The sequence below is a fragment of the Condylostylus longicornis genome, unplaced genomic scaffold (genome assembly GCF_029603195.1).
Source record: "Condylostylus longicornis isolate FDR11 unplaced genomic scaffold, ASM2960319v2 ptg000055l, whole genome shotgun sequence".
In the NCBI taxonomy this organism is placed as follows: domain Eukaryota; kingdom Metazoa; phylum Arthropoda; class Insecta; order Diptera; family Dolichopodidae; genus Condylostylus; species Condylostylus longicornis.
The window spans coordinates 3268648-3294868 of record NW_026578024.1 but is presented as its reverse complement, the minus strand read 5'-3'; the positions used below and the strand labels follow the sequence as shown (position 1 = coordinate 3294868).

The window sequence follows — 26221 nt, the reverse complement described above, 5'->3', positions numbered from 1 at the left end:
TTAAAATAAAAAAAAAATTTTCCTCATTTTGTTTTTATATAAATTCGCTATTAGGTATGACAGAAAATTCACCCTTTTTCCTTGTCGAGTTGCATAAAATATTTCTATATATATATAAAATATACGTGAACACATAGCTTTTGACAGATTTTATTAAATTGTTGGACTAAAATACAAGCTAGCCAGCAATTATTGTTTATGGACATTGTTCAATGAGAATTGGGAAGCAATACTAGCTCACATTTAAGTATTTGACTCAGAATATATGAATCACTTAACACTATTTTTCATATAAAGTTCCAGTAAGTTTCTATGATTTTCCTTTAAAAAACATGACTAATATTTAAAGTTCCAATAAAATATGTTTCGATTTTTCTTTAAAAATTATGAGTCAGCCTGAAAATTTACTTAATTTTCTAACATTTATAATTCAAATCAAGAATTGAATCTTTAAAATCTTACTGTGTTACAGTCTATAAAATGAGAGTCTATTAACATTTTTATGGCTTACATACATTATTATGTCCTTTTTTTCTGTTATTTTCTATTTTTGATTCTTTTTTACATATTTTAATGGCACCCTAGAAATTACGACAGCATGAAAGCATACACATTAGTATTATCATATCAACAGACAGACTACATATATCCTTTTTAAATATTTTTCTAATATTAACAACAAAAATATTAAATGTCCTTAATTACCATGATGCAATCTTGTCTTACGTATATACAGAATCATTATTTACAATACAACAGTGTGTGCCTATGTTTTGCTGTTGTAGAGTTGATGATGAATCATTCGAAATATCAAAGTTCTAGAATATAATATTTTTTATTTTTGCTTGCTGTTTACAACACCAACTAGTCAACCAGTTATCATTCTACAAACATAAAATTTTCAATTAATGGCAAAAACATAAAAAAGGAAGATGGGATAAAATTTTCTTGAAGGCAAATAAATAATGTATTTTTACAAAGCACATACATTTAAATATGGAAAAACACAAAATTCTTAATGGAAAAAAGAAAAAAATTCATATTTTGTGTTCATCTCATCCCTCGATTTGTAACGCATTTCTGTTAATTTCAACCGTGAATATCCTTTTTTCTTGAGTTCAATATTTTTCTTGTTATTTTTGTTTTTATTTCTTATCTCTGCAGTCTCACTAATTTACAGCATATGAACGCATTAACCGAATATAAAAATTCTTATCTACAGTGTTGTGCATACATTTACATTTTACTCTGATGCGTAAGCATATTATAGCAACAAAATGCTTATAAATGTTTATTATCTTATTTAAAGTAAACACATACCTCCTTTTATGTGCATATACCGCGTGCATTCATTCATCTACCGTATTACACGTAATAAATACAACAAATATAAAATTTCCTATCTACTTTTAGAATTTTCAAATAATTTCACTATCTGCATCTTCCTTTTACTTTTGTAATAAAATAAATTTTTTTTTATCTCTCCCACAGTTCCACATTAAAATTAATTTCCCCCTTTCGCTTCTTTTTCAGTAATACGTCAACATTATGTACAGATATATAAAATGTACAAATGCATCATGTACAAATGTTCCTTTTGAAGATGTTTTTTTCTTATTTATTCGTTAAATGAAAGGACCAAAAGCATAACAATAACATGAAAAGGAAGTGATGTAAATAGTAAACAGACATCAAAATATACAACAATTTTAATGCTTACTCAACACTGATATAAACCGTAATCATCAAATTTTGTTGCCAGATGAGTGAAATAACAAAAAGTAAATAAAACGAGTACAAGAATATAGCAAGGATGAGAAACCACATAAAATAATATCCTGAAGGGATATTATGTACAATATTTAAAATTATTCTCTCTCTGTCTCTATCCTCTCTTTCCCGATACTGTTACCGTATCTTGTATAAATTTTTAATATTTTATATGTTGCTTGTTTTTTGTAACTAAAGTGGTTTTGTCTGCAACAAATTACTGACTGAAAGCGATATGAAATTAAATTTAGAATAACAAAAACAGAAAAAAACAGTAAAATGAGGGTGGTTGTGACAGAATGCCAAAAAAGGATAACACATTAAAAACAGAAATTTATTTATGTCTGTATATATGTATGAATACCTCTTATTCAAAGCAGAAAAAAAAGAAATATTAGAAAAATAGCAGAAAAATGCACATCCTTGTGTTTTTTCTCTTCTTCTCATAGATGGCGTGTGATGATGATGGATGACGATGAGTAAGATGTTGAAAAATGCATTTTTATTCTTTTTTTGTTGTTTTTTTTCTGTATTTATCTTATACATTATGATTATTCATTTTTAATGGTTCTTAATGTTTGAGCTGATTAAAGAATATCCTTAAAATGCTTTTGTTGTTTTATTTTTCTTTTATTTGTTTTTGTCAATTGTTCTTGTGGTATTAGAGTATGAGTAATCTCTATTGTTTTCCAATGGCTATTCTTTAGATTTTTGTGTGTTATAATATTTTAAATTAATTTATAGAATAGAGAGAAAATAGGCGTAGTGTATTAAGTAATTTCTATTATATGACAAATATAAGAGTTAATTATAAATATTGAAATGCGGTATGAAACCAAGCATCGTAGGAGTTAGTGTGGCGAACTAGGAAAAAGTACATTTTTAATAAAATAATTTGTTAATACATAGTAATTTTTTGTCGCAGAAATCAATATTCCAAAACTCAAAAATTGTTAGTTATTCTGCTGGATGGCTTTAATATTGTATTTAATTTATTTGCGTTAAATTTTATTTCTATTGGATGCTTAACCTAAAGTGCATGTACCTGTTCAATTTGGAATGAAGAGCAGTAAGTGTTATTATCTTTAGGTGACCTCCTTCGAATTTTTTAATCATTTTTCAATGCCTATATATACGCAAATACAATTAATAAAATTCATTTCGAATTACTAACTCAAAAACCAAAACAAAAAAAATGAAATTAATGTTATAAAAATAAAATTTTATGATTTTCTAAATATATATTTAGTACCTACATTAATTATTGTTTTAATGTTATATTTATATTATAAATTTCGCATAGCAATATGCTTGCTTAGCTAACCTATAATTAGATAATAGACTTTTAATTATAGAAATTTAAACAAAAAAATAAGAACAAATAAATTTTCTTTAACAAAAATTTAATTTAATTAGAAAATAAAAATAAAACATCAAAAGTGAATGTTTGCGAATTTCTAAATGAAAATGGCAACAATTAAGAATGTTATAAACAGCGCAGTATAGTGGCGTAATATAGAAGAGTACTACGTCACTGCGCTTACTCTTCTATATTAAATTTTTAACATATTTATTTTATATAATATGTGTGTAACTTATAAATTATTTGTATGTGCATATAATGTACACTGTTCATGTTTGTATAACAAAACTATAAACATATTTATATAATAATTATTATTCTAATATATAATTTGTTCTCTATCTCTCTCTCTCCCCATATATGTAAGTATAGTCACCTTGAACTTGAAAAGTTCAAAATTGCAAATTTGTTATATATATATACATATATTTATAAATTTGTATCTAAACTTTCTACATATATATATGTGTATGTAAACATTTTATAACAATAAAATAAAATTTTGTTTATAATTAAGTTTTTAAAATGCTTATGAAAATAGATGAAGGTGAAAAGCTTTAAATTTTAATCTAATTGTTATTAATAATAAGTATTTGGGTATATGTATGTATATATATTTACAAATTAATATATATTATATACAAGACCATATAAGTAGGCTTGTAAATCTATATAAGTACATAATATGTAAGTATATGAATATGTGGTGAAAAAAGATAAAACGAAATTTTAAACAGCATATTATTTGAATTGTGATTTTATTAAAACTAAAATTATAAAGCCATTGTTAATTATAATTTAATTAAAAAAAAACAAAACAAATTCAAAATTTGAATAGACAAAACAAAAAATTGGAGTATGTTTAGGAGAACAATTAGCAATTATTATATTTTAATTTACTACTATTTATGGGAATATAATGAGGGTATATATATATATATAAAGCTCTTATATATATAATATCTACACAAAGACTTGATGTGATGAGTTCAGACTTATCAATGAATAAAATTTAAAAATGTATTTACGAGTATTTATAGGTAATTAATAAAAAAAATTATTTTTTTTTTTGGGAGGAAATCAAGGATGTTTTAGCAAATAAAAGTGTAACAAATTTTTCAAAATATAATTTGAGTTTCCATAATTTACTTCTTCTTATTTAATTTTAAATATTAAATTTTAATATCATACATGTTTGAAATCATACAGAATTAAAGTTGGGGTTGAACATTGTGAATTGTAGTTACGGTAGACTTAATTATACTGTTATCGTAAGAGGTATTGAAAATATTTTTAAAATCTCATAGTAAATTGTATCAGCTTACATAATACAAAAGTACAAGTATAATAAATGAAATATTCAATTATTTGTGCAAAACTAATTGTGGAAGAAGCATTATAGTTATTATTGTCTCATCAAACGCTAATTTGAAAAAAATTTACACATACTTTGTTACTTTCATTACTAATTAACAATTTAATTAATTCTTATCAAAACTAACTAACTATGTAACATTTATTAAATACAAAATAATATTTTAAACGTTTACAAAAATTTAAAAAAAATTGTTGTCAAAATTACGTAAGAATACGGTTGAAATGATTGCGGCATGTGCATTGTAAATATGTTGCAACAAAAATATTGACTTAAATTTTGAACAAACAATAATATTTTCATCAGTCGTGCTGCAAACAGTAAGGAAGGTATTGTGATAATATTAAATTATATGTTGAATGTATAACAGAAATGCTTAATGTCATAGGGAAACGAAAAGAAACATGGTAATGCATGTAATCTATTTGAAAAAAAGTTAAATTGCTTATTTTTTGGCAGTTTGTAGAACCTTCAGTTTTATTGTGAACTGGTAGGTAAAACAGAACCTTAATGAAGGTTAATTTTTATTTTTTTAACAGGTATCTTCTACACTAATCTTCAAATTAAAAATTAGTTTCTCATTTTAATTAGTCGTCATACTACTGTACGAGTAGATATGTTAAAGTACGCTATTTCGGAGAATAAATTTAATGCGGTCTATTTTATGCTGACCACATCAGATTTTTCCTTTTCTTATTTTTTGAGTTTACACAACTTAATTATATTGTAAATTTGATTAATGATTGAAATAAATGCAATAATAAACAAAAAATATGGTTTAAAGCAAAAATATATGTGTGTATAAAAAAAAATTAAAAAACAGTAAATATTATTGATAACCTCGACAGTTAAATGAGTATAAAGTAAGAAAAAAAAAACTTATGAAAAATAATTCAATGAGAGAAGAAAACAAAATGAAAATTTACATCAAAATGAGTCATCAATAGTTTGTATATGCTTCAAATGGAATATTACGAAAAACTTTATGTACGTAAATAGCACCAGTGCTATACGTAAGTAAAATGAATATACTTATACAGTGCGAATAGTTGTATACGGAATATTTATTAACACTTAAGAATATGAGTAAGTGTAAAGTTATAAAAGATTTAAATGAAAATAAGTAATAGGTAAATTATGGGGTAGAATTTTTTGTACAAAATGAGAAGGAAAAAGCTTTTCTTCAATAAATTTTCCATAATAGTAAAAAAAATTGCAATAATATGGTAGAAAAAAATTGATTATTCTTCAAAATATTTACACGAGATTCAAAAATTTTTTTTAAACTCTTTCAACGTTATAATAAATATGCATTGATATGTTAATCCTACTTGCAATTAAATAGAGTGTGAGAACAAACGTACAAAATGAGTCTACTACATAAGTATATAAACTAGCACTAACATTATAATTTTTTAACTAATTTTAATAAAAATTCTTTTGCCTCTCTTTTATATTCAAATAACGAAATTTAAGTATTAATAAATTTTATTTTAAATAACGTTTTAATTATTAAAATGTCCAAGAGAATCATTAATAAGAGACGATGTCACCCCTTTAATTTCTAATAAATAATGGCTTACTCTTTATTTGATTGCTGAAGACAAAAATATTGAAAACTATTAGAAATATTAGAAATTTTTGTATTGTTATACTTCTATGTTAAACATGTCAAATCCTTTGGTAAACAATGAATATTTATAATATATTTATACGCAAAGGGAAGATTATAGATTAAATCCTCTTGCTTGTTAAAATAATATCTAAAAAATTGAATAAAAATCTTCATTAATCATTTTGTCGCCATTTATTATAAAAATGTGATTAAAAAAATATAAGAATAAATCATACATAACATGTATGTACTAATAATGTTTGTATGATATGTTTGTATGAATAAGATCAAAAATATTAAATGGCAATGAGGAAAAAGGAAGACACAATAAAATCCTTAAGTGAATTTTTTTGTTTTTTCTTTATTTTCATAGTTGAAGTGCTAAAGAATTAATACTGTATAGTGTTTTAACAGGAAAACTAAATCCCCAAAGGGTTTTCTTCTTTTCAAAACAATACAATACAACTTTTTAATACACACCAACGCACTATTTGTAAATTTCATATTATAAAATCGATTTTAAATAACTTCCTCTCTTTTCATAAGAGTCTCACAAAGTGACAGTCAAATATATATATATACATATGTACAAAGAAATATCATGTTATTTAGTATGAAAACGACAATTTCTTATTTTCCTCTAAATGTTTTTAATGTCGAAATTTCATCTTCTTCCTATAAATAATTTATTAAATAAAACAACAGAAGTAAATTGATACTGACATGATGGTTTTAAGAACATTTTGAAAAAGTATGTAAGAAATTTTTTCATATTGTTATTACTGCAAATTCCAAATTATATAAGGGATTAGAACTATCTATCCCCCTTTTTTTGTTTGTACTTATGGTATGATTTATAAAATATATATTTACAAAATTTATAATTGACTATATGCGGATGTTATGTTTGTGGATTCATTTTAATGGATATTAAATTAGCCAAATAAACACATGAGAAAGGAATTCAATTAGAAATGAAATTTAAAGGAGATTCGAAGGAAATGTACATTGATTATAAGCGCAATAAGGCAATAATATAAGCATACAAAAAAGAAACAGAACAAACTGTTGTTGTAATAGTCTTAATAGATTTTTATAGATAAATATTGTCCAAATATAGGAAGTTTTTTTTTCTTTTTGACATTTGAACTTAAACTTTCAGCAGATTAAATTTGGTCATATAGGAAAAACAAATTTTTTTTTTAATATTTTTTTTATGTTATGAAAAGATTATTGAATATAGTTGAGTATTAAATTGCATATTTGTAGTGTAGTGCAAATAAATACAAAAACAAAAAAAAACATTTCCTTATTGAATTTCAATGAAATCAAGTTTGAGAAAAAAAATTGTATTTTGGGGAGAACACACACACGCACAAAAAAAGGAAAAGATTATAATAAATTTTTGTTTGAAATTTCCAGCTATAAGTAATAATTGTTATTAAATTTTGAAAATTAATTATCGAATTGAAAACAATTTAAGTTGTGACTTCCAATAGCAACCTTCTATGACTTATATTTATATCATTTTGATAAATGACCCGAAAATTAATTTTACTTGAATTCAGCTATTATATATTAGGAGGTTTTGTAATAGAAAATAATTATGACTGCGAAATTGCATTAATACTGTAATACAAAACAATTCAGTCGTCACAACTCTTATGCTGAATTTTGTATAAATACACGTGACTTCAAAATAACAGTAATACGATAGTTATTACACAATTCAGCTTATGAGTTGTAATTGCTGAATTAAATAGAATTACAATTTTATTGTAATTTTGAAGTCACTGTACTTTATTAATGCAATTTCAGCATGATTTTTAAAAAGTAACATGATAAATTTCTACTTAAATTTGATAAGTAATAATCTATTGTTTAAATAACAGCTTGCGTCATCAATAATTAAACGTCATTAATTAATCATATGATATAAAAACTGTTTCCAGATGATTTTTTAATATAACAATTCACATATGGTAATGCTTTAGTTAGAGTCTATATTTAAAATTTAACATGATAAAATAAAGTTTTTATTAGAAATAATAAAATTTCACAAAATTTTATCTTATCTTTTAAGTCTCTTTTAAGTTCATTTCTTTTATTGTTTCAAATAACTTGATAATTATATGTTCATATATATCTACATATGCAAAATAAGTCTATATACATTGTATATATGTACATGGACCTTTTATAATGCCACAATTCATTATACTAATCCAAAGAATTTACAATGTGTTTGTGCTTAATAATATTTTTATCAAAATTAAAATTTATATAGAGATGACACGTTTTACGGCTAAAATAATTAATTATTGTTCAACGGTGCTAAATATTCAATTTACATTTTACCTATACGAGTACAAGCAAACAAGTACTTGTAAGATTTTTAATATTTTTATTTCATTTACACAGTAAGAATAATTTGTTTTTAAACTTGATAAAATTTCATTTAGAGAACGTTTGCAATTTTAGTTCCAATAAATTTAAAAAAAAATCATTATTGTTTTAATTATCTTAATTCCTTTTTCTGAAATTCGTTCGATAATCTTTATACAAAGCATAGTAATAAAGTACTTGAGTACACATAACCAAGTATTCAAATGATTGAATATTGATTTAGTTTTTTTTTTGAATTAGAAAAAATTGGAATTGATCTTGAAAATTATTAAATTTTCTCTTCTCTTCTTCCTTAATTTCTGATTCTCATTAATTATTTTAATATTTTTTTTTATATTTTATACAAAATATTAAAAATTATTTCAATTAAACTTACCTATAAAATCAAATGCCTCTTGAAAATATTGTTTAATATTTTGATGTGGTGTATCGCTAGCTGGTATTTGTTTATATTTTAAACTAGGATTTGGTGTATTTTGTGGTGGCTGACAGGTAACATTTAATACACAATTAGCTCCAACAGATGTTGGATCAACAGCATCACGTCCATTACCTAATAATAAATGTGGAAAAACTGGTGATGCTGGATGTGATTCAATGTCTGAAAATAAATAAATAAATAAATAAAAATTATAAAATGATTTTAAATAAGATTTTATAAATCAAGTTAAAAAATAAATTGTTATTTTTTAATGTCAGAAAATTTCATAAAGGCGCAACCAATATTTTAAGTGCAAATGAACTCATATAAATTGTGTTATGTAATATAGATAATTAAGATAATATTGAGTGAGTGAACATTTATGTATGCATGTATGTATGCCTGTATGTATGTGTGTATATGTTTGCGAAAACGAATATTCACTTAATTTTTCAAGTTCATAAATTATCATTAGAAATAAAAATAACAAAAATAAAATGAGAGAAAAAAATTAAAATTTCTCCTGTCATTTTTCAACTGTAGCATTGGAGTTGATATCATTATTTGCCTATATATATTTGCGTTGTATATACATATATATAGATGTATAAATATATGTATTGACAGTAAAAGATGTGTACACAATATATTATTTTCTTGTCTATCAAAGTTCCGGTCTATTGATAAAAATAAAAAAATTATTAAAAAAGAAAATTTTTGTTAAAAATGAAGATAAAAAGTGAACATTAGTAAATGCGAATGTTTGAATGTATGTAAATTATATTAATTATATATTTTTGTATGTTTTCATGTATGCATGTATGTAACTAAAATTTAATGATATAAACACAATAAATAGTAGCATTGTTGCAAAATATAAGCAAGCTTATGTATTTCTATATTATTTAAAAATAAAACATAAGCATATTGTGTGCATATGTATGTTTGTACGTATGTTGAAAGCGAGACATAAATAGGCAATATATAGGCGATACTATGCTAACCAGACAGCATGTCTATTTAACGAATTTTATTCGTTTTTTTTTCATTGTATTTTTTTTTTCATTTTGTGTTTTATAATTGTGTTTTTTGATTTTCTTTTTGTTCTTTTTTGTAAATTAAATCATCACAATGCAAAACGCGATTTTTACAATTTTTATTTTTTTTTTGTTTTTTAATGAAAGACTTTTTTTTTCTCCTATTATTTTAAGGCTTTAATAATACATATCGTATGTGTATATGTGTAATAAGTACATGCATATAATGAAAACAAAATTTAATGATTTTAATATTAGGGGACATAAAAAGATATAGGTGATGAGGAAAAACTGAGCGACGGATGGTGGAGAGGGATTGGCTAGGATTTATAATAGTTGTTATTCTTTTTTTACATTACAGTTACAAACAATAATATTTTCATTTTATGAATGAATTCTTTTATATATTTTGTATATAAATATTCATATATACAATATGTTAATATGTATGGATTTTATAACGGTGAGTGTACGGTGCCATATTATTAAATTTCATTCATAAGTACCTATAAAAAAAATTGCATGTATTTTTAATATTGAGATTTGTTTTGAAAGGAATAACAATATGGGCAAGTTTATACACAAAATCGAGAAAATGTTTAAAGAACAAAATGTACTTACTCAATTTCAATGAAATTTAAAAGAAATTATCAACGAAATGAATTACAGGTACCTACTTCGATAAGTGAAGACCTATCAATTGTAAATGATTTTATTTGCATTAGAAGGGTAAAATAGTCAGTAACCAGCCGTTCCATAAGTGGAAGAGCCGAAAAATTAGGTTAAAATACTTTTTATGCAATTAGATACATATATGCAAGTATGCAATATGTGCTGGGACTGCTCGTTGTTGACCAAATAATAACAAACTGCAAATTTTATTGTTGCTTTGTGTATTAAACACTTCATGGTATCGGAAGTCTAGTATGTATTGTAATATAATACATAATTAAGAAATTATAACAATTTCAAAATTCAGGGTGTTCTGCCAATTTCGATGCCACGGTCTTACTCTCAATAACTTCATTTTTATACGTATACCGAGGTTGTGCCCTAATATAAAAACTTTTTCAATTCAGTAAACTAAATTATGTCACAACATAATTTCCGTATTAAATATGAAAATAAAGGAAAAATTAAAATGATTGTTGTTTTCAAAAAAGTTGGAAAAAAAAATTCTTTTATTAAAATTTCATTGGAGTGGGATTTTGATTTTTCTTTAATGAAATAATACAAAAAAATAATAAAAATAAAAAAATACAATTAATTTCTTTTTTTCTTTTTCATTATGTGTTTGCTGTTTTTTATTTTCCTATAATAATTTGTCACAGGAAAGCATAAAAAAATTAAACGAAGAAACAAGAATAAAAATAACAGAGAGGCAAAAAAAAAACAGAAAACAATTGCATAAAAAGCATAATTTTGTCACAATGCATTTTTTTGTGTTTATTTTATAAAAAAACAGCATTAATTTTTTTTTGCTGAATATAAGCATAAAATTCAGCATGTGCGCCTTGTACACGAATACATAATATTTATATGTTTGTTATATATGTATGTATATATACAGTAGAGTGTAAAAATTGTTTTTTAAAGAAAATCATAGTTTTGTTTATACTTAATAAGACGCTCAAATCTAACATATTTTAATTTTTAGTAGAAAAAAGAAAAGTACTTATAATATTCCATTAGTCTCAATCAGAACTACATATGTAAATAAATTGTTCAACTATTTAGTAAAGCTAATTTTATTAACCTCCAATTAATAATGGGCAGTCCGAGCAGATACAACGTAATTTTCTTGCGCCACCAAAATCTTATATATTTTGCAAAGAGTAAATTTTGCAAATTTTACAAAATTAATCGATTTTGCAAATAGTAGGTATATACACATTAACTTCAAAATTAAAGTATTTTAATATCCAAAATATATTTTGCCTAACTTGCATAATTTTTAATTAGACTGTAAGTTTATTTTCCTACCATATACACACTTAATATATGACACCAAATATTCATTTAACACCATTAACAATAACATTATATTTTAATACCATACATCCATTTTATAATTATTAAATTGTACAAGTATGTATTTTGTATTCGAAATATAATAAAGATCAAATTCTGGGATATATTTCCTGTGTGGAAATTGTATGCGATTTAATGTATGAATAATAACAATGTATCTGTAACGTATACACATAATATGTAGTATACTAAAAAAGTATAATAATACGATTTAGTTTAGGTTGACAAAAAAAAATGTAATCTTAGACGTGTGTGTTTTTTAAGCGAATTTCAATTTTTCTTTCATAAAATGACACGAACTATTAAATGAAAAATCATTAAGAAATTTTAATTTTTTTAAGAACATTTTTATATGTGCATTAATTTTTATATAATAAAAGTTATGAAAATTTCTGCATAATGTGCATTTTTTTTGTTTTTTGAAGTGGGAAGGTTTTTTTATGTATACTTTATAAAAATTTCATTATTTTTGTTTTATTTTGAATTTTTATGAAATATGAGATGAATTTAGACGGTTTTTTTTTATTCATAATAAATTTGAATGAGTAATTCAAATGAGTTTTATTTTTACTTATTTAAATTCGTCTTATAGTTTTTTATTATATCGCACTTATTATATTTAGAAATTTAGTTTTGTATAACAATTTAATTTCTAAGTAGATGAAGACACTCTAAAAATCATAAATATTTTTCGTATTGTTTTTTCGAAAGTTTTTAATTTGAATTTTAAATGAGTTGTAGGAGGTTTAATATCGATTCTAAAACTAAAATTAAAATTGGAGTATGAAAACTGTTGTATATATAATATTGAAAGAGTGCAGTTTAAGCCATTATATGTTTTGCAATTATTATAATAAGAGGCTAAAACATTTATATGAGTGTATTGAGTCTGTAATTGGAGCAATTATTTTGTACAAGTAGAAAAAATTCCAATTTTTTTTATATTTCAAGAGTTATAAATTTAATGAATTAAAAATACATTTTCACATAATTTTTGAATCCAAAAGAAAATTGCATATTTTTGGGGGCATTTACAATCAAATCATTAAATTAAATTTCAGTGGGAAATCATTAAATTTAGATTAGAAATATAATTTATAAATTTCCGAAATTTCGAGTTGATTTTTACTAATACAACATTGTGTTATTTACTTGAATTGAAATTAAAAAGCTTAAAAATATTTTATTTTTATTTTCGCTTATGTCCAAATATATTATTTTAAATAATGATCAATGAATTAAGAATATATAACAACTTAATTTAAAAATAGTACAAAAATGGATTAACAATTTATAAAAAATTAAAAGTTGTGCTATTTATGTATATATCTGTATGTACACAAAACGTTATACCTGCTCATTGTAATTAAACTCTATTACTAGTTTTTATATTACTTTATATCGTATATATAAATATGGCGTATCTAAACACATTTACATTAATATGTTATTATTCTATTTTATTTATAAGTATAACAATAAAAAATATATTGGGATGCCGACGAGTCTTTAAAAGTAGTGGTTATCGCACGTGTCAACTTTTTTGTTTTTTTTTTTAATTTTCGTATTTATCCCTTAAGCATTAAGTCAGGGCTATTTTACCCACTATTTAAATAGCCAAGTATAAAGAAATGTTTTATTAAATAAAAAAGTATCGCAAGTTTAGACCTTATATTATAATCTGGTTAAATTATACAATGAATTCTAATAAATAAGGAGTTACAACATATAAACAGGCATTAAACTAATGAAGACTTCAGATTATAATGGCAAGAACATTTTAATTTTTTAATTTAAAATACGAAAACGGTGAATTGTGATATTGAAATTGCAGAGATATTCCAAAGAAACAAAACAATTTTATTATAAAAGCAAAAATGTATAATATTTTTATGAATGGCGTGCGATATTTAGTGAAATAACAAGTTAAAATAATAAATTCCGTTCATTTCAATCAAAAAACTTTTTAATATTTTTGCATGTATGACCGACATTTAAAGGTTAATAAAAAAAAAATACAATTTTTTTTTCTTTCATTTTTAAAACAATATTCAAATTAAAATTAGATAACATTGAGAAAATTTTTCATATTATTGTGTTCAACACATACAAATTATGTATTTAAATCTATATACATATATATATACATATATATGTAGATCGTACTCACATATGTGTCTATATTTATTAGTTATTTATGATATAAAAGTAAAATTTTATATACAATTAAGAATAGGTACCTATGTATTAGTTAATTAAGCACCAAAATGTTTATTGTTTAATAAATGTTTATTAAAGTAGACTACAGATATATACATATATGTATGTATATGTACATATAGTTGAATTCATATTATATCGTTATAAATAAGTAAATATATTTAAGTATGCTTGTTGAATAGTGATGATTGTAGCAATAAAACGTAGAATTTAAAGAATATCCCAAGAGCATATGAGTAATATAAATCATTTTGAATTAAAAAAAAAATTTAATTTTATATTATTTCTAAAATTTTAACCAATTTTGTTTTTTTTTTCTTGTATTTTATTGGCTCATTTGTTTTTAAATTATTTTGGAAATATTTTATGTATATATATGTGCCCGCATATGAAAGTGAATGATTATAAAAATGTACGCATTTAGTCAAATTTTGTTTAAAATTTGTACATGGTGCCATTCCATGGGTATGGTACAATTATAACATATTTTGAGAACATTCATATGTATGAATACATCACTATCAAAAGACAAAACGCAGTAATTGAAAAAACACAAATTTTCAAGAAATGAAGCAAAAATTGTTGTGAATTTTGAATATAAATGAGACTTGTTCAATATGTTAGGCGTTCAATAATAATAAATATTTTTATCTTACATGAAAGTAAGGAATGACCATTTTTTGTTAAATATCATTACCATTTCAACTTTATTGCAATTTCCATTTTAATATATTGTAGAATTTGCCATTGATGTGGTTTAAACTGTTAATTTCTTTTTTTTATTTATGTGAAACAGAGAAATGAAAAAATAGAGGAAACCATTTTGAAATTAGATTTCTATAGTGCCAGTGCGATTTTGTTAATAGTACAGCGCTTTTATCAATTACTGGGCCTTTCTCTTTGAAGTAGCTTGACTACTAAATCGTCGTACTTTTAAGAATTTATACATAACAGCATGTTTGTCATATACTCACGTATACATACTTAATATATTCAAAAAATAATTGAATTGGTTCCAATACAACATTTTGTTAAAATGTTGATTTTGTAAAGTGTTTCTTAAAAGAAAACATTTAAAAATGTTTTTTTTTTCATCCAATTAATAAGAGGAAGAAATTTTTTTAAAATCATATGTTTATATTAAAAAATAAGAATTAAATTTTATTTATTTATACTTTTTTTTTAATTTTTTTTCTTTGATTTTCTTAAATTTAAAATTAGAAATTAAAAAAATTAAAAAAAAAATGAAAAAATAAAATATGAGAAAACGTGCTACCCATTAAATTATTTAATGATTTTTGTATAAATTATACTAATAATAATAAAATCTGTTATACAATATAATAATAGCGAAAAAAAAAAAAACAATTTCGTTTTATAAAAGCAAATTTATAGATTTATAAACTTTTATACTATAAAATTAAGAATTTCATTTTTTTTTTTGATAAAATTGAATTATAGGTTTTAGTATGAAATTATTTAAATAGTATTTTGTATTTTTTAAAAACAAATTTTATTAGAACATAAAAAAAATAAGACAAAATTTTTAATGAAATTCTTAATTTAAAAAATATTTGTTAAATTACGAGTACAAATGCTTGAATTTTGAATGTTTTAATATTTTTGAATTGAAAAAATTAAAAAAGAGAAGCCAAATTTCTCTTATTTTATGAATAATTTCTCATATATTGAGTGACATTTTCTCATCGCTCTCGTATTTGGAATAATTTAATGAGTAATTTTAGTAATTCAATTGCCGTTAAATGAAGTTTAAGCCAATTATAACTGATTATTTATAAATATTAAAAAAACATTGTTAACATTACTTAACTTCTTCCTCCCCGTCTATCATGCAATATTCATATATAACAATATTCAATATTAAAAATTATTATTTTAATAATAAATCTAAATTGTTAACATGTTAAGAAAATTTTTTGAATAATTTATACAATTATTTTGATATTTATTTTTAAACTAAATTATAATTTACTTTTGATTAGCACATTTTCAAATTCTTTTAAAAAAAAAAAGTAACTCATTTTCAATTATAACCTGAATTCAGTATTTAAACTGGATTTAGTTGTAATTACCAGACCTTCGAAATTTAAGAATTTTTTAAATACATAAAGCAAGTGTATAAGATACTAAATTTATACTACTTAAATTTTACAAATTGAGCGTATATTGAGTACATTTTCAATTATATCCGAATTTTTAATTTATATTTTAGGTATTTTTTTTCACAAAATAGAATTAATTTATAAAAAATCTTAAAAAAATAAATGAGTTCTTTATTTACACAAAAATTATTATAAATAATAATTTTAGAAATATTTCTAATTTTTCCAATCAAAATTAATTTTACTAAAAATTTTTTAATCCTAATTTTTAAGATTTTTTATTCAGTGACATGGGGCAGGTTACTCAAAACAATTTAAAGCAAAATAGCTATAGGGGAGGAAAAACAGATAAAATTTTCAAATAATTTTGTAAATTATAAAAATTGTAATTCACCTGCACATAACTTTACAAGCAAAACCTAGCAAGCTCTTATTTCATAAAAAAGTTCTATTCTCTTAGATTATTCATTGAAAATCATTTCGTATACTAATAGTTCGTCTATTTAATAAAATATAACAATTATGTAAATTAATTTTTTCTAATTTAAGAAAACTTAATATTTGTAAAAGGTTTTAAAGACTCTTTTTATTCAAAATTTATTTAAATTTAATTATTGTCGCTGGTTATTGTATAACGTAACCTAATCGAATTTCTATATTTTTCATGTTATATTCCATACCATAATTAATATTTTATGTACATATGGTTATATTATGTACAAATGTACATATTTGTCATAAATTATAATATCGTTAGTAAAAAATATTTATGTGGGATTAAAAGTGTAACGAAAATTTTTATTGGTTTTGTTTTCTCTTAAAGGCTTGTGTAATTTTGTGTTTTTTTTTTTTTTTGATTTGTGGTAAATCAAATTTCGACATAATAATAGTCTATAATAACGTATTATGGGTATTGCTTTATTAAAAAATATTTTTTGATATTTGATTAAAATATGGCAACAATGATATTCATATCCATATGTATCTGCACAAAGATATATTAATAATGTATAAGATATATGTATGTCTGATTATATGTGTTAAGTTTTCACATTTCGCAAAGTCCTCTTTTTTAGTACAGCAAAATAGCAAATAACTAAATGGATACGTATTTCAATTGTTTTAGGTTTTAAACACATAATTGACTGGAAGTTATAACAAACTCATATTTATGAGTAATCAATTGTATTACGACTTGTACAAATGTTTTTAATTAATTTTTATTAAGACCGTACGTTTTATTTGTTGTATTCTTTATGTAGTCATTTGTAACTCAATTATTAGCTACAAAAATAAGGTTCTCAACAAAATTATGCTAAAAATTAGTTCGAATTTTTGTTTCCTTTAGAATCACAATCACTAAACCTTTTCTTTTTTAATTTAAATAATAATTGCACATATGTATGTATGTACATACTTATATTCAAAATTAATACATACATAAGCATAATTTGTAGAGATCTACATGTTCAAATACTTTATATCGTGTTTGTATGTACAAGTAAATATACAAAATTTTTGGTTTATTTCTTGTTTTTTTTCTCATAATTTGTTGATTATATCGAATTGAATTGAAATTAAATTGGAATCAAAAGAGAAATAAGAAAAAGGAAATCAAAAAATCAAAAAAAAAAAAACAAATAATAAAAATTTTGAGTAGAAATAAATTGCGCCGTTTTATAATAATTGCGCAAATGACTCATCATCGTCATCATCATCATCATCATTATCATTATCATCAACCACTTCATCATCATCATGATCATAAAAATTTTTAATAAAATTATTTTACTTAAGCTTTTTATAATCTTTTATAATGGTCGTATTTTGTTTATCGGATAAATATAAAATAGATTTCTACATACACATACATGCATACATATACATTATAGATTTTTATGCAAACATGTACATATGTTTGTGAATTGTGAGTATGTCAGTATATTGAAAAATAAATAAATATTTAAGATGCTATCAATATTTATTCGAATATCGCGTAATATTTATTTTATAAAAAAAATGAGAACAATCATATGAACAATAAAATATAATAAGAAAACAAAACAACAGAAAATGATCTATAGTTTGAAAAAAAATGACAGAAAATTAGAAATTTGAAGCAGGGGTGTGTCGTCAATACTTTTTTAATGATAAAATCAAATTCAAGCTCATAAAACAATTGAAATTTTTTTATTATTTTTTATTGTTTTTATTTTTTTAATTTGATTTTTATAAGAACACTACTTTTTATCATATTTTATACTCGTTTGTATGCATGTCCATACAATGTACATATGTATGTATATGTAGAGTGAAACGGTAAATATAATAATTGAACAATGAAAATAAAAATAATAATAAAAATAATATTAAGTAACAAAATAATTATTATAAATAATGTAATAAAAAAAATAATAATAATGATAGTAAAAGTAAGTATGTATGAATGTAGACATGTGTGTTACAAAATAATATAGGTTAAAAAATAATAAGGCGAGACGGAGTTTTATATTGTATGATGCCGCTGGTTTGATAGATAATATCGAAATTTTTGTTTTATTTAATTATTAAAATTTTATGAGTAATATTAAAAAAAAAAGAGAGAAAAACAAAACAAAATTATTGCATAAGCCTGTATATTAATGTACATATTTATATGTCAATGTTTGTATGTACTTACATTGACTTTGAAGTCAATCGTTTGTTCTTATATGAAGAGAAATTTTATTTGTCATAAACCAAGGTAGGTATAAATTAAGGCAATTAAAATCAATAAAAATAAACAATTAATTGATTTTCACTCAATTTATCTCAGTAGGAAATTTTACTCTTATACTTAATATTATTATAGAAATAAGAGACGCAAAATGGTAATTACAATGTTTTTTAAAAATATTGGGATTGCATGTGATCAGCTCAATAAATACTACATAAAAATAATTCTTTTACTAACTCAAATTAATATTTTTATCCAGTATAGTAATGAAGTTTGAATTATTTAATAATTTTAGCAATTCAAAATTCCAACTAACATTTACATATATTGAACTCATATTAAATTTCACAAAATTTTTACAATAAATTTTAACAAAATATATATGGACAACATTTATACAACTTACTCGTATTATTAAATTTAATTTAAAAAATCAAATAAATGATGCCAGTAACCAAAAAGAAAATCATAAAAATTCCCCAGGCTAATTATTCTTATTGTTAACAAATTTTGAAAGTTTTCAACAAATTTAAAAAATAAAATCAACAATTAACTAACCAATTTAATTTTCAATTTTTTTTTTTTAACCTTCATATTTGATTCTACAAGTACATTAATTTATTTCATCTATACAGTATGCAAAACCTCGAAAACTCAAATTTGTTACGTTATAATAGGTGAAATTTATTAAAATCTCATTATTTTATTAAATAAGTACAAAAATAGTTTGTTAGCTTTCTACGAGAACAGAAAATTGTGTGTTTGAAAGAAAAAAATTGTGCCGAAATGTAAGTGTGTTCAAATTTGTATTCGAAAAATGTTTGAAGAAATTAAAATAAACGTTTTCTCATCAATTTTAATTACCTTAGGCATTTCTTTTTTAATTCCTACTTCAACAAAACTTAATATCATCATAAATTTGAAAAGAAAGCGTAAAAAAATGAATATGAAAACCTCAATATAAAAATTATAAATGAAATTAATGATTGATTGCAAAACATGAAAAACTAAAAAAAAAAAATTTTAAATTATTTAAACACACAAGTTTTTTTTTTATAAAAATTTATCAGTCGTTTGTATTTGCAAACAAATATTAGAAATGAAAGTTAAATTATTTTCTCTACTTATTTGTTGTACAAAAATGTTCACTTATTGTGTTTTTTGTATTCTTATGGTAATCACGATAAACAACATAATTGTTTTTTTCTTCCACTAATTTTCAATTATTCTTTTAAATATTAATTTGTTGCTGTTTCGTTTTCATTCAAATAATTAAAATTTCACACAAATATTTCAAATTTCAACATAAAGAGTATTTCAAAAACAATAAATATTTTTTAAATATATGGTGTGTTATTTTTAAAACAAATCACGAAGATGATCTTTGCAGCTTTCTTTATATTCTTCTTAGTTGATCATTAACTCTTAAATTATTTTTGAAATTTTTCTTTAAATTATAAAACATGTTGATAAATTTAAAAAATTTTGTATAAGCGAAACAAAATAAATGAATTTAAAATTTATTACTCGTATTACAATCGAATAATGGTCACGTTAAAAAATTCTAATCATAGCGACACAAATACCAATTCACGTTATAAATTTTTTTAATGTTAAATCTCTAATAACTCATTATTTATTAGAGATTTAACATTAATTTTACAGAATTAGCTATACATTTAAATTAAATATTTTAATGTTGAAATTATAGTTCGATTTAGGAGTTGATCACAATCAGTTTATGTAAGTGCATTATATTATAGATTATACATATGTAGGTGTATATCTTAATACATAAATTCAAATGTTAAAATGCATGAACACCTATAGAATACATTCACAACAAAACATTCTTATTTAATTTGTCAAAATAAGAAAAAAATGAATTTAAAATTTTCTCTTTATTTTGTAATTTTTCACTTATTTTTTTTTTTGGCATCTAAGAAGAAAATATGACAAAATTTTTGAAGTGTTTTTCATATCACATCGCCTCGCCAGAAAATTACTCGTTTTCTGCTTTTTTTATTGTTTTTCTTTTTCTTCAAATGTGAAAATAGTCAGGAAGATGTAAAAGTCAATGTGGTAATTCTTTTTCATGTTATTCGGTTTGTCTTTTTCAATTTTTTTTTTACTTGTGTTAGTTGTGTTTTATGAATTTTGCTTTTTTTTTTATTAATTTTCATTTTTAATGTTTAAAATACAAAAAATCTATTTTTAGTTTTTACTTTTTCTTTTATAAATATGCATATAACTATGGAGTGTTGAATACATTATTATGTAAGTTTGTACATACAAGTATGTATGTATGCAATCTTACATATGTACATCTAAAACAAAAATTTTCCTGTGGAAATTTTTAACATTTTAGAAAAAATATGGTTTTACTATAATTACACATCATACTACAGAATATGTGGATGCAAATTTTCTTTAAACACAAGAATAACAACAAAAATAATAAAAGAAAGCAACATAAATTATTATGGATTTTTTTTTTCTTTTACATTGATGAGAAATTGCCAAAAATGGGGAATCCTCTTCAAATCAAAAGAGAAATAAATATACATATTATGTACTTGTGTATGTAAGTATGAGGTATGTACAAGAAAATCATTTAAAAAATGAAATAAAATTATTTTTAGACGAAAAAATTTAAAAGAAAATTTTTTTTTTTGTAAAATAATCAAAAGAAAGAAAAATTTCTAAATAAATATTAAAAAAAAAAGCGGAAAAACTCATATTTCTTGATTTGGTTTTAAAAATACATTCAACACATACAACGTATGTATGTATGTATGTATGTACATAATTCAAAATGGTAAAAGTAGAAAATGATGATGACTAATAACAATGCAGTAAAAAAAAATATAATTTCTTTTTTTTTTTAAATTTTGCTTTTTGTATTGTACCTACAATAAAATACAATCACAGTATGAAAACCAAAATATTAAAAGCAAATTTATTAAAAATAAAAGAAACCAAAGAAATTTAATAAAAAAAAACCAAAAGAAGAAAATCATAAGTACTTGAAACAAGAAACTGCATAAAGTCTGCATGTGCATTTTTCTACTCATTTAACTTATACAACATTGGAAAGGTAATCAGAGATCATTGCTCTTCCACTTTTATTTGATTCATAATTAAAAAACAAAAGCCGAAAATCATATAAGCAATTTGCCAACTTCATTGATTGAATAATTTTTTCTTGGTACCTACTTATAGTTTAATGAAAAATAATTATGACCTTTTAAATTTATTTCGGAAGTTCCGACTGCTCCTAAACTGCTACACAATTTAATTTTTTACCTTTTTTAGTTATTACCATTATTAGTCAAATAATTATGCGAAAAAATAAAATTGTAACATAATTACCGTTCACTTACAACATAATTTAGCTAAAAGTTTTAACTACTTAGATTAATATTTTGGCCCGCATTATAAATTATTCAATTAGCCTGATTTTTACAATTGCTTTTAATTTTTTTTTATTATTATTCCAAATGAACCAAACATTAGACAACACAACATATTTCACGAAGTTTATTTAACAGATATAACATTACATTATTATTATAATCTACATGCTTACATACATAATATACAACAGATATCGCAACATAACAGAATAGGTAAACTAAAATAAGCCCATACATAAAATCATATTCTATCTATTGCACACTATAAACTATGTTTAAGTATAGCACAAAATACAACAACACAATATTGTTATACATTCAATTCAAACACGAAGCATTTAAGTTATGTAAAAAGAAAAAAAAAAGAAAAAACAAAAATTAAAAACAGCAAAACAACAAAAAAAAAATTATGAGTGCGAGAATAGAAATTTTATTTTGCTTGTTATTTTTGTTGTTTTTGTATTTTGTTTTTGTTGTTATTGTGTTGTTGTTGGGTTGCTTTCGTGTATCTTTAAGCAGGTTTCATGCTATTTTTTTCTGTGATTTTTTTTTTCTGTTATATTTTTATTTTTTTTTTTCTTTTATTTTCTCTGTTCGGTTTAATTTTATGCTTTTTGTTGGTGATTTTTTCGTATTGATGATGAGTCATTCGTGGTGTATTTTCACTAAAGAAAAAAAAAAAATTTTTGTTATTTTTCTTTTCATAGTGTTCGTTTTTTCTTTTTTTAATTTTTTATTTTCGTTTTTGTTGATTTTATTATAGCTATTCGTTTTTTTTTTCAGTTGGTTGGTTGGCCAAGTAACTGTAGGTACTTATTTATACATGAATAAGGCAAACACATGTACATATGTACACAATATTATTATGTATATTTGTTTGTTTGTTTGTACCTTAATTTTAATTCACAATCATTCATATAGTAGTTTTTTCCTACATCTATAATATATTTATAATAATAGTATTGATGTGGAAATTTGAACATAATATAAAAGATAGATTGTAAATATTGTAGAATTAAGATTACCAGATTGATGAAAAATTATACATATTTTGAAGAGAAAACGGAGCAAAATTCAAAATGATATGAATAAAATCATATTTTTATGTGTGAAAATATAAAATTCAAATTATATGAATAAACTCATTGATTACAACAGGAGAAAAATTGATTTCGAAATCATTACAAAAATTTTGTATGATCAAATACTTTGAAGTAATTGGGGTTTGTCCTCAATTGTCCTGTGCGTGTCCTCAATACATTTCCTCAATTATGAATGAAAATTACCAATGTAATCATAGATTTGCATAAATTATTTGCCAGGAATCACTCTTGACTTATGTTTTTTATTACTCCGAGAAGATCAGGTAAAAAAAAAGCGTTTTGGAATGTATGCATGGTATTGTACAAATATGTATAATTGAAAACTACTTACACGAATAGGGCTTTAAAGTACCTCGTATATTTGAACTATTTTATTTGCAAATTGTTAAATATACCAATATTAGTATAGGGTCTATTTAAATGAAATTCTTTAAAAAAAAATTTAAGTTTGAGAGAGACTTAAAAAATTATTTTAAACTGAGACAATTTCCTCTCAAACCATCTGGCAATTTAAGTACTAGTCGAACCTTACAAATATTTATTTTTATATTTATATACTATTATGGCACAATCAAATTTATGTAGGTATGTAAATTAGAATAAATTATGGAATTATCATAAATGCATCCATATTTACATATAGGTTACTATGCACCTATACATACCCAAAATTGAACAGTTTCATGCAATGTAGAAAAATTTATGAAAGCAGATTTTTTTGTCGTTTACTATCACTATTGGTGATCTCGCGAAAAAAGAGTATGATTTTTTTCATACATACGTAACTGTTTCGTATTTAAGTTTTTTTTAATGTCATTTTGATTTGTTTAGATATTTAGATGCATTAGGATACCAACATACTTATTTCAATAACAATTGAATCAAAATAATTTTTGATTTGAGCACAATACAAAATAACAAGAATACATTCATACATAAATATACAAATCTACAATCATTTGTTATTTTGTGACAATTATTTTCTCCTTACATTTTAATTTATATTTAGGCCAATTTAAAAAAATTTATTATGAGTACATTGACAAAGCAAGCTGAGTAAAGAAAAAAATACGACAACGGCGCAATGTATGGAGTTGTACATATGTACCTACAATTTATATTCACCACTGATATAAGATATACGTACACATTTGCATATATGTATGTATAGTATATAAACTTTAATTTTTGAAAAGAATTTATATGACGTCTGTTCAAAAATCAAAGTTTTAATTAAATCTATTAAAGTTGTGTTCAAATATTTTTCTTTTATTAAATAATGAAATTTTAAAGGAAACGAGGAAAAAAGTTGGGTGTATCTTTAAAACAAAAATGAATAAATGGTTTATAAATACATTCTTGCATATATACATATACATATGTATATGTACATATATATGCTCGTACTAATCAAAATAGAATTGAAATATAAAATTTAAGTTTATTAAAATTGCCTTGATTTTTTTATTAAAATTTTTGGACTTTTTTATAAATCGGCACCCAATCACATTGGTAACAAAAAATGGAGGTATAATGTTGTTGAAATTATTAAATAAATATTTAATTACAATTAAAAGATCAGTGCTTATTACGTAGGTACAAAGTAATTTTATGATTGTGGATGATTGTAATTATCAATCCAATTAACATCCTCCATGAAGCAATAATTAATCTTAACCTTCATATAAAGGTAAATAAGCAAGTAGTATTACTGAAACTAATTCAGAATAGCTGGGTTCAAAAATATTGTTATGTAAGTAATTTCTAAATAAATTTAAAAAGGTCATTTTCATTTAAAACACAATTTCCTGACCAATTAACAGTGTTGTAGCTTCTAGCATAAAAATAATATATGTAAGTACTTATAGTTGAAAAAATCTGAGAACAATAAAAACTTTTATAAGTAGGTGTCGAAATAACAGAGAAAAAAGCAGAAAAATTAAACACAAATTTAAAAAGGAACCGGAAATCAATAATTTAATGTTCAAAACTACAATTGAATTTTTAAAAATTTTGTAAAAGAAATGATCAAATTTAAAGTATAAGCAAAACAAACACATAATTACTAATAATGTCAACATTAAAAAAAAAATATTAATATATAGACATTATACATGTAATTGGCTACATAATAATGTACATAAGTAGCCGGCAACCGTCAATGTTCATCAAAATTCTGACATTTACAAGAGATTTTTTTCTATTTTTTTCCTTTGTCTTTTCATTTTAGGTGCCTATACTTAAATAACATAAGTACATATGAATACATACAGTTTATGTATTCCAATTAGAAACATTTAAAAACAAGCTACTTAAACACATTGTTGCTTACTTATGCTTGTACATTATCAATAATCATAAGTGCCTTATACTTGTAGACAAAATTTTTTATATGCAACACTACATTTTAAATTTTTAGTGTTAATTTTATTCAATTTAAATTTTGATTAATATGCGTAACATTCAATTTAATAAAAAAAAATGAAAAAAAAAAAACGAAACATTAACTACATAATTCTATAAAAAGATGCTCTATAAAAGGGTTAATAAAATAAAAAAAAAGGGTTTTAATAAAGAGAATAAAAAACTCTAATTTAAATACTTTGGTCTTGAATATTAAAAATA

The 26221-nt window shown here is 22.5% G+C and overlaps 1 protein-coding gene across 1 annotated transcript in view; it reads right to left on the bottom strand.

Annotated features, from left to right (window-relative positions):
• Positions 1 to 26221, bottom strand: part of LOC129611905 (probable dual specificity protein phosphatase DDB_G0281963) — a 70025-nt gene that overhangs the window by 31139 nt on the left and 12665 nt on the right. The window contains exon 3 of the mRNA XM_055525329.1: positions 8906 to 9130. Within this exon, the coding sequence (XP_055381304.1) occupies positions 8906 to 9130 (225 nt within the window). The remainder of the gene's footprint in view (positions 1 to 8905; positions 9131 to 26221) is intronic.